General features: G+C 44.8%; 1 protein-coding gene across 4 annotated transcripts in view; it reads left to right on the top strand.

Annotated features, from left to right (window-relative positions):
* tmem132a (transmembrane protein 132A) overlaps positions 1 to 11,658 on the top strand; it is a 24,745-nt gene extending 13,087 nt beyond the window's left edge. For 2 of the 4 annotated variants that reach the window (XM_082536901.1, XM_082536904.1), the window contains 8 exons: positions 1,476 to 1,739; positions 1,817 to 1,969; positions 2,373 to 2,568; positions 2,656 to 2,799; positions 5,819 to 6,021; positions 9,707 to 9,926; positions 10,007 to 10,198; positions 10,283 to 11,658. In XM_082536901.1, the coding sequence (XP_082393027.1) occupies positions 1,476 to 1,739; positions 1,817 to 1,969; positions 2,373 to 2,568; positions 2,656 to 2,799; positions 5,819 to 6,021; positions 9,707 to 9,926; positions 10,007 to 10,198; positions 10,283 to 11,134 (2,224 nt within the window). In that variant the 3' untranslated portion in view covers positions 11,135 to 11,658. The remainder of the gene's footprint in view (positions 1 to 1,475; positions 1,740 to 1,816; positions 1,970 to 2,372; positions 2,569 to 2,655; positions 2,800 to 5,818; positions 6,022 to 9,706; positions 9,927 to 10,006; positions 10,199 to 10,282) is intronic. The other 2 variants (XM_082536902.1, XM_082536903.1) reach the window with 2 other exon arrangements.
* The last annotated feature ends 3,342 nt before the right edge of the window (positions 11,659 to 15,000 follow it).

The raw sequence follows: 15,000 nt of genomic DNA, 5'->3' as shown, positions 1-15,000 counted from the left end.
CTTTTACAAATGTTTCTATTTCAGGTGCTGTATGTTTTTTGTTTTTTAGTAGGTTCTATTTGTGTTCTATCCTTCTACTTGTATTTTCTACTTCTTCTCCCCATTCCCTTGAATATTTCCCTTTACTTGTTTATATGAAAGTTGACCTTTTATGGAGTTTCACAGGTTTGGGAACATTTCTATAAACATTATGCATTTCCATAATTTCCTTAGGCAGTATTGTTAAGAAGAGTAGCATAAATTTTCACTGCTTTGCAGATGATATCCAATTTTCTATATCTATGAAGCCAGATTATAGAAACCTAAGACAGAAGTCTGGATGAAGTTGATGAATTTTCTGCTTCTTAATTCAGATCAAACTGAGGTTATTGTACTCGGCCCTGAAAAGCTTAGAAATATGGTATCTAACCAGATTCTTTCTCTGGATGGCATTACCTTGGCCTCCAGTAACACTGTGAGGAACCTTGGAGTCATCTTTGACCAGGACATGTCCTTCAACGCACATATTAAACAAATATGTAAGACTGCGTTCTTCCATTTGCGCAACATCTCTAAAGTTAGAAATACCCTTTCTCAGAGTGACGCTGAAAAACTAGTTCATGCATTTATTACTTCCAGGCTGGACGACTGTAATTCATTATTATCATGATGTCCAAAAAACTCACTGAGAAGCCTTCAGTTAATCCAAAATGCTGCAGCAAGAGTCCTGACAGGGACTAGAAAGAGAGAGCAGATTTCTGCCCTACAGTCGACCCCTGGTATTTGCGGGGTTAGGGACCACAACGGCCCGCGAGTAGCTGAAATCCATCCTTTTACACTCTCTATTGAATTTGATCATTAGTTATACATTTTAGAATTTGGCTTGGTGTGTGGTTTGGTGTGTGGCAGCACGGTGGCACGGTGGTTAGCACTGTTACCTCACAGCAAGAAGGTCCTGAGTTCAGTTCCACCATCAGCGCGGGATCTTTCTGTGTGGAATTTGTATGTTCTCCCCGTGTTTGCGTGGGTTCCCTCCGGGTACTCTGGCTTCCTCCCACTGTCCAAAGACATGCACCTTGTGGGGATACGTTAATTGGATAATCCAAATTGCCACTAGGTGTGAGTGCGGATGGTTGTCTGTCCCTGTGTGTTGGCCCTGCGACAGACTGTTGACCTGTCCAGGGTGTACCCCGCCTCTCACCCGATGACAGCTGGGATAGGCTCCAGCGCCCCCCGTGACCCTGATAAGCGAATGGATGGATGGATGGATGGCTTGGTGTGTGTTTTTTGTCCAGTTGCCTCTGCTTTCTTTTCCCTCCCCTGACTCCCGAGTCTGTCCATATGGTCGTCGTCTGATGGGGTTTCTCTCTAATATTGTAGGTGCTACATAAATGAAATTGAATTGAACTGAATTGAATCCAAATGCTGATGAAATTAATTTTAGGCTTCAGGCCTCTGACTTTAAACTGTCCATTTGTCCTAACTCATCCTTGCAGATGTGTGGAGGACAGAGATGTGAAATCCCAGAGGCAACTTTTCTATATCAAAGCAGTGACCCTGAAGGAGGCAGAGGACAAGGGGAAAGAGCAGAGCAACACCAAACAAAACGAGCCCTGTACGAGCGGACAAGAAGAGGAGGAGCTCAATCTGGACTCCCATGTGGTGATTCGCTATCACAGAGGCCCAGTCCTAATAGGACAGCAAATCAGAGTCTCAGTGAATCTGAGAGCTAATGTCAGTGGTCATTTTGCAGCCATTAGGTAATTAAAAAGAACATTTGTGCAGCTCTTTGTTCATGTCCACAGCTGCTGTCAATAGCCACTCTTTGTGTCTTCAGGATGAAGGTGAAGAAGGGCCTGGTGTCAATAGTGGCCCAGAGAACTTTGACCTCTGACATGTGGACAGTGACCCTGGAAAGAACCCAAGCCTCCAAACACGATGTGTTGTCCATCCTCTGCCACAGACAGAGAAAACTAAAGCAGCCACATGAGTAAGTTCAGCAACACCTTTTTCCAACATGTTAATAGAATATTAAAGTCAGCCATCTTTAAGGAGACGTATGCAATGACTTTACTGCAGTTTCCATAAAGTGAGGTTGGGGTGCACCCTGGAGGGGTTTCCAGTCTGTTGCAGGGCTAGTACAGAGAACGGCAGCTGGATAGTGTAGTGGAACGACTACACACCTTTGGAATGGAAGTCCCAAGTTCAATTCCCTCCCAGTATCCAGTAAGGGTCCTGGCTAGGCCCCCCCCCCCCCATGCCGAAACACTAAGCCCTGCAATGGCGCGGCTATGTCCGCAGCTTGGACACGACACATTTCGCTTTGCGGTTGTGTATGTGGCTAATAAAGCTCATTTCTTCTTTCTTTGAATGTGATCTTTGTCTGCCTGCAGTCCCACTCTCCTCCAGCAGGTGGCGTGTTTGTCAGTCGACGGCTTGAGGCGCAGCTTCGGTGTTGCCATGATGGTGCCTGCTAATTGGTGGGTGGAGTACTCCAGACGTACTACCGTCCCGCCATCACATGTAGGAGCAGTGAGCATCTTTTCATTCACAGATCGTCACATCTTTGGCATTGCACCTATAACAGAGGTACGTAATTCTTTTAAAGTCCATCAGATGCCCATCACATGTCATCTGATTGCTCTGAAGGTGTGTTTCCTGTTGGTCTGTCCACAGAGTAACACGTTGATCAACACAGCTATACTGAACAACCAGCCCGTGCTGCTGCCCGTCATTGTGCTGGCTGTAAGCCATGACGAGAAGGTGTCAGATGTTACCTCTGCAGTCACATGTCACTCCATCAATGAGAATAGTATCAAGGTGCAACATGTCTCACAACATGTCTCACAACATGTCTCACAACATGTCTCACAACACACATTTCACAATTTCATGAGCAGTCTGGTTCTGCTGGAGGTTTCTTCCTGTTAAAAGAGAGTTTTTCCTCAACAATGTCAGCAAAGCGCTTGCCCAGAGCTGGTCATATGATTGTTGGGGTTTTCTGTGTTGTATTATTGTTGGGCAGGGGTCTCAAACTTGCAGCCCGGGGGCCACTTGTGGACCACGTCATGTCAATACAGTGGGGCAAAAAAGTATTTAGTCAGCCACCGATTGTGCAAGTTCCCCCACTTAAAATGATGACAGAGGTCAGTAATTTGCACCAGAGGTACACTTCAACTGTGAGAGACAGAATGTGAAAAAAAAATCCATGAATCCACATGGTAGGATTTGTAAAGAATTTATTGGTAAATCAGGGTGGAAAATAAGTATTTGGTCAATAACAAAAATACAACTCAATACTTTGTAACATAACCTTTGTTGGCAATAACAGAGGTCAAACGTTTACTATAGGTCTTTACCAGGTTTGCACACACAGTAGCTGGTATTTTGGCCCATTCCTCCATGCAGATCTTCTCGAGAGCAGTGATGTTTTGGGGCTGTCGCCGAGCAACACGGACTTTCAACTCCCGCCACAGATTTTCTATGGGGTTGAGGTCTGGAGACTGGCTAGGCCACTCCAGGACTTTCAAATGCTTCTTACGGAGCCACTCCTTTGTTGCCCGGGCGGTGTGTTTTGGATCACTGTCATGTTGGAAGACCCAGCCTCGTTTCATCTTCAAAGTTCTCACTGATGGAAGGAGGTTTTGGCTCAAACTCTCACGATACATGGCCCCATTCATTCTGTCCTTAACACGGATCAGTCGTCCTGTCCCCTTGGCAGAAAAACAGCCCCATAGCATGATGTTTCCACCCCCATGCTTCACAGTAGGTATGGTGTTCTTGGGATGCAACTCAGTATTCTTCTTCCTCCAAACACGACGAGTTGAGTTTATACCACAAAGTCCTACTTTGGTTTCATCTGACCACATGACATTCTCCCAATCCTCTGCTGTATCATCCATGTGCTCTCTGGCAAACTTCAGACGGGCCTGGACATGCACTGGCTTCAGCAGCGGAACACGTCTGGCACTGCGGGATTTGATTCCCTGCCGTTGTAGTGTGTTACTGATGGTGACCTTTGTTACTTTGGTCCCAGCTCTCTGCAGGTCATTCACCAGGTCCCCCCGTGTGGTTCTGGGATCTTTGCTCACCGTTCTCATGATCATTTTGACCCCACGGGATGAGATCTTGCGTGGAGCCCCAGATCGAGGGAGATTATCAGTGGTCTTGTATGTCTTCCATTTTCTGATGATTGCTCCCACAGTTGATTTTTTCACACCAAGCTGCTTGCCTATTGTAGATTCACTCTTCCCAGTCTGGTGCAGGTCTACAATACTTTTCCTGGTGTCCTTCGAAAGCTCTTTGGTCTTGGCCATGGCGGAGTTTGGAGTCTGACTGTTTGAGGCTGTGGACAGGTGTCTTTTATACAGATGATGAGTTCAAACAGGTGCCATTCATACAGGTAACGAGTGGGGGACAGAAAAGCTTCTTACAGAAGACGTTACAGGTCTGTGAGAGCCAGAGATTTTCCTTGTTTGACGTGACCAAATACTTATTTTCCACCCTGATTTACGAATAAATTCTTTACAAATCCTACCATGTGGATTCATGGATTTTTTTTTCACATTCTGTCTCTCACAGTTGAAGTGTACCTCTGGTGCAAATTACTGACCTCTGTCATCATTTTAAGTGGGGGAACTTGCACAATCGGTGGCTGACTAAATACTTTTTTGCCCCACTGTATGAGCAGAGAGTACAAACATGCTGAGGACTGTGTCAGTTCAGTGAGAGTCACAAACTAATGTGTACGCTCATGTCTGCATTTTATTTTGTTAAATATGAACATAACGACAGCAGAAGTGCTACCACGTATGTGGGCAGACAGAGAGGACTAATGTGTTTGTTTGGTAGATCAATGAAAGGATTCAGTTAGTTAAGAGGGAGTTTGCGTTTTATCTTGTTATACAATGTTTGAAAACGCAAAGAAGCAAAACATTTTCAGTATTATTTGTTTGTGTTTTCTTGTTTGTTTGTTTTGTACTCCTTGAACACTAAAGTGTCCTCCAATGAGACGACAGTGCCAGCAGTGGCCCACAGCTCATTTCAGTTTGTAGGGTCACCTTACAATTAACGCACCCAGAGGCAACTGTTTAAGTTTTATATAATTCATTTTAAATTCCATTTTTAGTTAACCAAAACAACTGCACTACCTCAGTGCTTAAAGTAAAAGTCAAAAACAGTTAAACAACATCTTGGAGTCTTTTTCAGTGGCTCAGTTTTGCCAGGTTATCGTAGAGACGGCTCGATTGCTGTCGCTTGACATTCAAATTTGACCTGCACCTGGTTCACCTTAAATTTAGTTTGTGCTGTTGACTAGGTCCAAAGTCAAGACTAAACTTCAGTGTTTCTAAACCTCTCTGGGTAAATGGACCTTACAGTATACAGGGCCTTTCTGCTTCATTTGAACACTCAGAGCAATTCAAGCCTCATTCAGCCAGTCACACACATATTCACACAGCACTTTTATTTATGCCTAAGCTTTATTGTTTGGCAAGGTGGAGTACACAACTGATTAAAAACAGCTCACCCAAAATGAAACATGCATGTTTATCCATTTTTATCATTTCGGTGATATTTTCCCAGGTTTGTAATGTTGGCTTTAGAGATGTCTGAATATAACAGAATTCAACTCCACTCTGAGCGTAACGTGCCTTTTCAAAAATCACAAACCAAACATTATCATCCATCTACCAAACTGTGTTTAGAGAGGTTTAGCACAAATCTGAAAAGTACGTGAGACAGCTAATTGAACTTTAATGCCAAAAGGAAACCAGTGCGATTACTTTAAACTGTATAGATGAAACAAATATCATATTTTGTATGTGTCTCTTCCATACAGGTTTCCAGTGATTGCTCTACCCTCTACGTTGATGGCAGTGAATCAGGATTAGGGTCGACCTGTGCAGTGGTGGAGTTTCATCTGGGCATGCTCAGTGGGTCTGTGTGTCTGGAGGTTTGGGCTCCCTCCGTGCCCCTACATGTCTCCTTGGCAGATCCTACTCTCAATGTCATTGATGGATGGAACCTGATCACAGAGAAAGGGTAAAAACTAGGCCCGCTGTGTCTTCAGTCTGTTTTAACTTGTTGTACTATAGTTCATTGTATCTGTGTTTATCTCCTCTCTCCTCTGGAGATGTAACCATTTCCTTAAAGGCCTGTTGAACTACACTGACTCTTCTACTGCTTGGTTCAAACTACATAATACCTAAATGAAAACAGAGTGTGAAAACTGAAAAGGTTTATGTAATAAACTCATCATGACCCCACAATCATCCGGTCTAGCATCATTTTACCGGAAAGAAATACTGCGCAGTATAAAACCAGTGTATTTAATGTTTGTTATCATGGGACAAACTGCAGACCGGTCACAAGATGTTCTATGAGAATATACTACATTCATATTCTGCATGGACAAAAGTGAAAAATGTGATACATAGTAATCTCGTAAGCTTTTTACCAGAAACATGATCAAACACAGTAAGAGTATAAAAACGTTTGCTTACCAAAAAGTACCACATTGCTGTGGCCTGTGTTAAATATCCCAATTCTTTGAACTTTGGGCTGAAGGAAGAACAACAATCAGTGTGTAAATGCTCAATCAACAATCTCTTTATTCCATACAATTCTCATTATTTCATACAACACTTTGAGCATAAACGTCCAGACGGGAGATGTGGAAAGGAGGGTGTCCGCCACGTCTCGAAGTGTCTGACCGTTTCTCACATTCTTATAGCTTCAGCCCCCCCCCCCCCCCCCCAAAGTCACAAACCTAAACATCCACATTCTTTCTCTCTCAGTGAGCCTAAACTATGGCCTTGGCTTCCTGTTCAGTATGTTTTGTTCTTTCTAATCAGAAAAGGAAGGCCATGATTCTACACAAACAGCATTTCTTATAACTCAGCAGTATAATGCATCATAAAACAGTGTAATGATTTCACAATCTTTAATCTAAGGCATAATGTGGCCTATAGCATTAGCAAACAGGCAAATTCAGCAACTGACATCTTCTTTCATCATCTTTCGTACTTGAGCTCGTAAGCCCACATGAATGGGAAGGGTCGCATCAGGAAGAGCATGGTGTCAAATTTTCGCGGATCACCAGAAAAAGTCAGTCGGGGCCCAGGGTAACAACAACCACCTCCAGTACTATTTGTCAACAGGGTCCTGGTGGAAACTGTTGGCCAAAGACAAAAGAAGAGAAGAGAAGGAAGGCGGGAGTGTGGAGATGAGAGTAGGGATGCTGAATGTAGGGAAAGTAGGGACGAGCAGGAGACGAGGTAGGAGGAAAGCAAGAAGAATTGGAGATGGATTCAAGCTGTTGATGAGGAAGGTGCACACAGATGGACCACATCTCTGAAGAAGGTACAATCTGAAGTTTGGGCACTTTGTTGCTCTGAAGCATTCATGTACATGTTAACAATGCCACAATCTTCCTAGGAGTACAAATTCGAGGACCCAAAGGTCACCCCAAAGGTCAAAGCATGCAGTGTTCAGAGAAACAAACAAAGAAAAAACAACAGCTACATCTCAGACAGCTTCTCTTTTCTGGAAGTGCCTCCTCTGAACTGAACATGATGACACAGATTTACAGAGTTCCATCTGAACAAACTAGAAGACCAGAACGATGTGTGGCCTTAATGCACAGCAGCATGTTTGGAGAAAGCATATCAACACAACACTGCACAACAACTGCCAAGGACGGGGGGGGCATGATATGGCCTTGTTGAGTCAAAAGTTCAGCCATCTGTCCAACAGCTAAAGCTTGGCCAAAACTGGGTCATGCAACGGGATGATTATGAAAAATATATGTTTCACAGTTTGTATATTTTTAAAAAATCCTCATTCAGGTCAATGAGAGAGAGGCAGAGTGTGGGAGGAGCAGAAAAATTGCACTGAAATCTTTTCAACCTGCCAGTAATCCAATAATTACGACCACACAACCATCATTTTACACTCAGGTCAAAGCTGATTTCTCTTCTTTCAAGCAAGGTCTTCCTCAGATCCAGCAGATGAATAGTTTTTGGAGGCATATGAGTGAGTGGTCAGAGGTTTACAGACACTCATTATGAGGCACAAACATGGACTTTATTTACACTGCCAGTCAAAGTCTGGACACACTGAGATAAGATAAGATAAGATAAGATAAGATAAGATAAGATAACTCTTTATTGTCATTGCACAGTTATACATAGCACAATAGTACAATGAAATTGGAAAACTGTCCCATGTCGGCAAACACAACACAACACGACACAGTAACTTGACTTAAGTAATAAAAAGAAGAAGTAGTGTGTGTTTATTGCACATTGTTATTATTGCATCTTGTTATAAATATAAATATCATTATTGTTATTGTTGTTACTGTTGTTACCCCCCCCCCCCCAAAAAAAAAACACCAATCTGACAGCCTCTGAACCTCAGCTCTGTACGCTGCCTCGTCTCCCCCTGAGATGAGCCCTACCACGATGGTATCATCTGTGAACTTAATGACTGCGTTGTCTGGGTGGGTACTAACACAGTCATGTGTAGAGTGTAGTGTGTACACACTTTCTCATGGAATGGTTTTTCTTTATTTTTATGACTATTTACATTTTAGATTCTCGCTGAAGCGATCAAAATTATGAATGAACATATATCGAGTTATGTAGTAAAGATGTTTTATATTCTACATTCCTCCTAATATCCGCCCTTTGCTTTGATTACTGCTTTGCATACTCTTGGCCTTCTCTCCATGAGCTTCATGAGGTCGTCTCCTGAAATGGTTTCCAACAGTCTCGAAGGAGTTCCCAGAGATGCTGAGCACCTGTTGGCCTTTTTGCCTTCACTCTGCGCTCCATCCCAAACCATCTCCATTGGGTTTAGGTCAGGTGACTGTGGAGGCCAGGCCATCAGGTGCAGCACTCCATCACTCGCCCTCACACAGCCTGGAAGTGTGTTTGGGGTCATTGTGCTGTCCTGGCGTGTTGCTGCAGGATGCTGTGGTAGCCATGATGGTTCAGTGTGGCTTCAGTTTTGAATAAATCCCCAACAGTGTCACCATCACATCTCCTCCTCCGTGCTTCACAGTGGGAACCATGCATGTGGAGACCATCCGTTCACCTTCTACGTTCAAGACACGGCAGGTGGAACCAAAGATCTCAGATCTGTACTCACCAGACCAAGGCACAGATTTCCACTGGTCTAATGTCCACTCTTTGTGTTTCTGGGCCCAAACAAATCTCTTCTTGTTGCTTTTCCTTAGTTGTAGTTTCTTAGCAGCTGTTTGATCATAAAGGCCTGATTCACACAGTCTGCTCTGAACAGTTGATGCAGAGATGTGTCTGCGACAGGAACTCTGTGTGGCATTGATCTGGGCTCTAATCTGAGGTGCTGCTAACCAAGGTTGTTGTTATCATTGTTTTAATTATTGTATATTTAAAAACAATATACAAAAAACAATAATAAGTTCAGTGGGAGCATGAATGTTAATGTAATTTGGGGCTTTTAATAAATCCCCCCACCAAAAGAAAAAATGGACTACATTATTGTGCCTCAGAGCTCCTGACGAGACGTAATTTGAGAAGGAGAATGTGTTGCCATTAAAATATCAGTGTTGTCATCAGCAACATTTGGATGGAAAACATGCTTCTCTCTTTCTTTCAGAGTAAACTTGCACACACATTTCTCCAACATGCAGACACAGATACGTCAGGATCTTTAATCCCTCGTGTGTTTTCTTCTTGCTCAGGTGTGTGCCGGTGTATCAGCGCTCCTCAGTCCAGGTTCTGACCCAGTTCACAGCTCTGGACTCCCACAGCAGAACCACACACCACCTGGGTTCCTCAGATTGGTTTGTAGATGTGACTGAGCTGGTCAGTAACTGGCTGAGAGTAGAAGACCCCCGAGTGGCTTCCCTCAGGCCCCAAAACATCGTGATAGGATTAAGACCTGGAAAGACATCACTGCATGTAGGCGACAGTTGTGCATGCGTTAACTGCTATTGTTTCACTTCTTGAGCATCTCCTCTCATTCTCACCTTCATCCTTAGATTATCTCGGAGCAGTGGGATGGCATGTTGGGCACATGTGACATCACTGTGTCCTCTGACACTGTCAGCGCTGGCGATCTGTCTGTACAAGCGGTCAGTGGCCTGGGAATGTCAGTGAAGTCCAGCCCTGCCCACCCCTCCATCATCACAGCAACAGTGACAGCCTACAACACCATGTACCACTATCACCAGGTGACAAACACTCGTTTCACTCCACTTCCTCAAGTCTCATTAATCCACTGAAGCTGAGATAAATTTGCCCTGTTTTCCCTGTAGGAGGCCTCCGTCAGTGTCTGGCTGCAGTTCAGTGACGACACTGCCTCCCTCCTCTCCTCTTTCAGTGACCTTCCCTTCTCCCTGCGTCTCTCCTCATTGGCTGAGAGTGTTATTATGGTGACACCCAGTTCCAATCAACGCGTCTTTGCTCAGGGTGACGGAGGTGGGCCTTTACTGCGAGCAGAGCTTCTGGTTTCTACGTGCGCCGATCAGCTGATTGTCTCAAACTCTTTTGATGAAGAGAACGAGGAGCGGCAGGCTTCTACAAGACGAGAAGGGACCCGCAGGCTGGCGAGGGGATCAGGCTGGATAAGGGTCAACTTAGACCTAGACTTCATGCAGCCAGTAGCCAAGAAGAGCGAGGATGGTGTGGAGTTTGAGTTTGACATTTCAGACACACTGGTTGGATCACACGGTGACATTTACTCATCAAACAAAGATGAAAGTTGGAACGTGAGCACCAGCAGTAACTACTATGAGAAAGTAAGTCAGACCATGACTAACAGAAAGTGGAATGAGGTGGACAAAGGAGGCATGGTCAGTCGAAACACTCTAGAAAGAGCAGTGCTGATGCCGAGCCTGGACGAGGGCAAGGTGTACTTCTTTCCGAGCCAGGATAAAGGAGGAGCAGAGGAAGACAAGCAGGGAACTCATGAGTTGGAACTTGGCGTGGGTGCTGTCCTCTCTCTGCTCTGTCTCTTTGCTGTCCTCTTTCTGGCTAACTGTCTGCCCTCCACCCTGCGACACAGGTCGAGGAGGACAAAAGAGAGAATGGAAGGAGAACTGGAGGCAGGTGCGACGGAAGATGGAGAGGAGATGGAAAGGGAAAAGGCCAAGGACTGGAAGACATAGAAGATGAAGAACATAGAGCTAAACAGAGAACAATGGAGAGAGTTTTAAAGAAGTAGCAGCTGATACTGACACCTTCAGGATCTAATGAACCGAAACTCAAACTGTTCTATTCAAACACTTTAAAGGTTTAATTCAACCAGTTTGAGCATGAGCTGAGCTTTAATTTGAGAAAAACAATTTTTACTTTCTTTTAGTTTCACCAATCAACAGGTTGATGCTCATCTACATGACTTTTGTCCCCTTACCCTGACCCCTTTAACCTTTAAGTCCACATGATATCTGAGTAAGGTAGGTGAGCAAAGCAGCTTTTCAAAATGTATCTAAGTGTGTATAATTTAGCTTTGTAGAACCACTTCTTATTGTTAATCCCCTTCCCCCTGTAGTAGGCACATTTTGGAGACATTAGGTTTGATCTTAGTAGGCCAGATCTTTGAAAGGCAGCCATTGTGTGAAACAGGCAGAATAAAGACTTTCTATTAAAACAAATGACACGTTTAATGCTAAACGTGGTGCTGTCATTTTTGTCAGTCGTTACTTATGGTTTCATTGTCGTGTCTAAAATAAAGTTTGTTTTAAGAGTCTTTTTGCTTTTCAAAGCACTCCTCGTACTGAGTGGTACTGAGAAAGGTTATCTGAGCTGGAGCTGCTTACCTCTGCAGCTCAGAGTATGCTGGAGGTGAACTTGGGTGTAATGATCAGTGACTTAGGCTACGTCCACACGCACACAGGTATTTTTGAAAACGTTTTTGGTTTTGTTTTTCAAATCCCGTCCACACGTGCGGTTTTGGAAAAATATCTCCGTTCACATGTAAACGTTAAAAATGAACTGTTGGCCAATCAGAAGTCCAGGAGCCTGGGAGGGACTAAACAGGGTTTTGTGCTCATAAAACCTGAAGTACTTTCTGTAAAGGCAGCTAATTTTGTTCTAGTTTTCAAGTGCCTTCATCATTTCAAATGTTAATAACTAAAGACAGTATTTTCATTGTTGTGTAGACTCACAACTCAGGAATGAACTAATGCATACAGCATACATAAATGCAATTGATTCAACACTGACGTCTGGATTTAGGTTGTGACAGCGTCTGTGTTGAAGGAAGAAGCCACGTCCAAAGTGCCGTCTGACGCATCTGTCTTTGTAAATGGAGGGACACTAACTGAGTGTGAGTGTGTACAAACTGCAGACAGTCAGATTAACAGCAGCAGTATCTTGTCTCTATCCGCCATTGTAGAAATGTATCTCATGTAAACAATAACATGGCGCACAGCGTGATGTGAAAAACGGCGCACACCTTTGCTGTTGCGAGACTAAATCTCTACACGTAAAAAACACAAAGACTGAGTTTTCGAAAATATCCACCCTGGCAGGAGATTTAAAAATCTCTGTTTTCAGTGACCCAAAAGGCTGTTTTCAAAAATCCCAGCGGACGTGTGGACGTAGCCTTAAAGGCCACTGAAAAAGCACCATGATGAGTCAGACGTTCAGACAGGAGCCACAGGATGATGGAGAGTGCACTTGCTGCTGGAGCATGGCATGTTTGTTCTGCAGTGGATTTGAGAGCTCAGTAAGTAAACACTGTGTGTTGTGGACTCTTGCAATACTTGTTTCAGAGGTTAAAAAGAAAAAAACATGGGTATTGCTTTTTCATTAATCTTTGCATGGAGACCATCTGTTAGATAAGATAAGATAAGATAAGATAAGATAACCTTTATTAGTCCCACACGTGGGAAATTTGTTTTGTCACAGCAGGAAGTGGACAGTGCAAAAGTTATGAGGCAAAAATTAGAATACAATAAGAATAAATACAGTACACAACTGTACAGAATAGAATAAAATAATATACTATATACAGTAGAATAAAATAGAATAAAAATATACAATAAGATAAAAATAGAATACGAATGCTATATACAACTGAGTAAAAATACAACGATGCCAGAAAGGATTATTGCACTTAGTGTTATTGCATATGTGTGGATGTGTGTGTTTGTTCAGTTAAAGTCTTTGTTGTGGAGTCTGACAGCAGTGGGGAGGAAAGACCTGCGAAATCTCTCCGTCCCACACCGTGGGTGCCGCAGTCTCCCACTGAAGGAGCTGCTCAGTGCTGTCACAGTCTGCTGCATGGGGTGGGAGATGTTGTCCATCAGGGATGACAGCTTAGCCGCCGTTCTCCTGTCACTCACCACCTCCACTGGGTCCAGAGGGCATCCTAGAACAGAGCTGGCCCTTCGGATCACCCTGTTCAGTCTCTTCCTGTCCCCAGCAGAGATGCTGCCGCCCCAGCAGACCACACCATAAAAGATAGCAGAAGCCACCACAGAGTCATAGAAGGTCTTCAGGAGTGGGCCCTCCACTCCAAACGACCTGAGTCTCCGCAGCCGGTACAGCCTGCTCTGCCCTTTCCTGTAGAGGGCGTCTGAGTTATGAGTCCAGTCCAGTCTATTGTTCAGATGAACACCAAGGTACCTGTAGCTGTCCACAGCCTCAATGTCCATACCTTGGATGTTCAGTGGTTGCAGTGGAGAATGCTTGTGCCTGCGGAAGTCTACCACCAGTTCCTTGGTTTTACTGGCGTTGATCTGGAGGTAGTTCAGCTGGCACCAGTCCACAAAGTCTTGGGTCAGTCCTCTATACTCCTTGTCGTCCCCATCAGTGATGAGGTGACTATTGCAGAGTCATCAGAGAACTTCTGCAGGAAGCACTGGGTGGAATTGTGGGAGAAGTCTGCAGTGTAGATGGTGAAGAGGAACGGAGCCAGAACTGTTCCCTGTGGGGCCCCCGTACTGCAGACGACCCTGTCCGACACACAGCCCTGAGTCCTCACATACTGTGGTCGGTCGGTGAGGTAGTCCAGGATCCAGGTAGTGAGGTGATGGTCCACTCCAGAGTTCACCAGCTTGTCCTTTAGAACCGAGGGAAGAATAGTGTTGAAGGCACTGGAGAAATCAAAGAACATGATTCTCACAGTGCTTCCAGCGGTCTCCAGGTGAGCGAGGGAACGATGTAGGAGGTGAATGACGGCATCATCCGCTCCAATGCCAGGCTGGTAGGCAAACTGAAGTGGGTCCAGTGATGAGCTTATTAGGCGCCGAAGCTGAGCCAGGACCAACCGCTCCAGGGTCTTCATCAGGTGGGATGTCAGAGCCACCGGCCTGTAGCTGTTGAGGTCCTTGGGGCGTGAAGTCTTTGGCACTGGTACAACACAGGAGGTTTTCCAGAGCTGTGGGACTCTTCCCAACCTCAGGCTCAGGTTGAAGAGGTGCTCCATCACCCCACACAGTTGGTCCGCGCAGGACGACCCTCGAGCTGATGCCATCTGGACCCGCTGCCTTCTTGCCATTAATCCTCCTCAGTTCCCTCCTAACCTGGGTGGTTGAGAGAGACAGGCTGGAGCCTTGTGTTGAGTGTGTATTGGATGCTGTTGTTGGGGGTGGGGGGGAGTGAGCAGGGTGAATAGAGGAGGTGTGAAGTGTCTGAGGTGGAGCAGCAGCAGTGGGGGTGGGTGAGTCTGCAGCCGATGTTGCAGACTGTCTCATGGTTGAATCAAATCTGTTGAAGAAATGATTCAGTTCATTTGCCCATCTCACATCCCTCCCAGGCAGAGAGTTCTGCTGTTTGTGGCCCGAGATGGTTCTGAGGCCTCTCCAGACTTCACCAACGTTGTTTTGTTGAAGCTGGTTCTCCATCTTCTGCCTGTAGCTCTCCTTCCCATTCCTTATCAGTCCCCTCAGCTCTCTCTGCACCCTTTTCAACTCCTCTTTGTCTTTGGATTTGAAGGCCCTCCTCTTCTGCTTGAGGACGGTTTTAATTTCTGGGGTAATCCAAGGTTTGTTGTTGGAGAAACACCGTACAGTCCTGGTAGGTACAG

The sequence above is a fragment of the Aulonocara stuartgranti genome (genome assembly GCF_965226115.1).
Source record: "Aulonocara stuartgranti genome assembly, chromosome: 6".
NCBI lineage: Eukaryota > Metazoa > Chordata > Actinopteri > Cichliformes > Cichlidae > Aulonocara > Aulonocara stuartgranti.
Note: the sequence above shows the minus strand (reverse complement) of the source record. Positions and strands in the feature narration are given on the sequence as shown.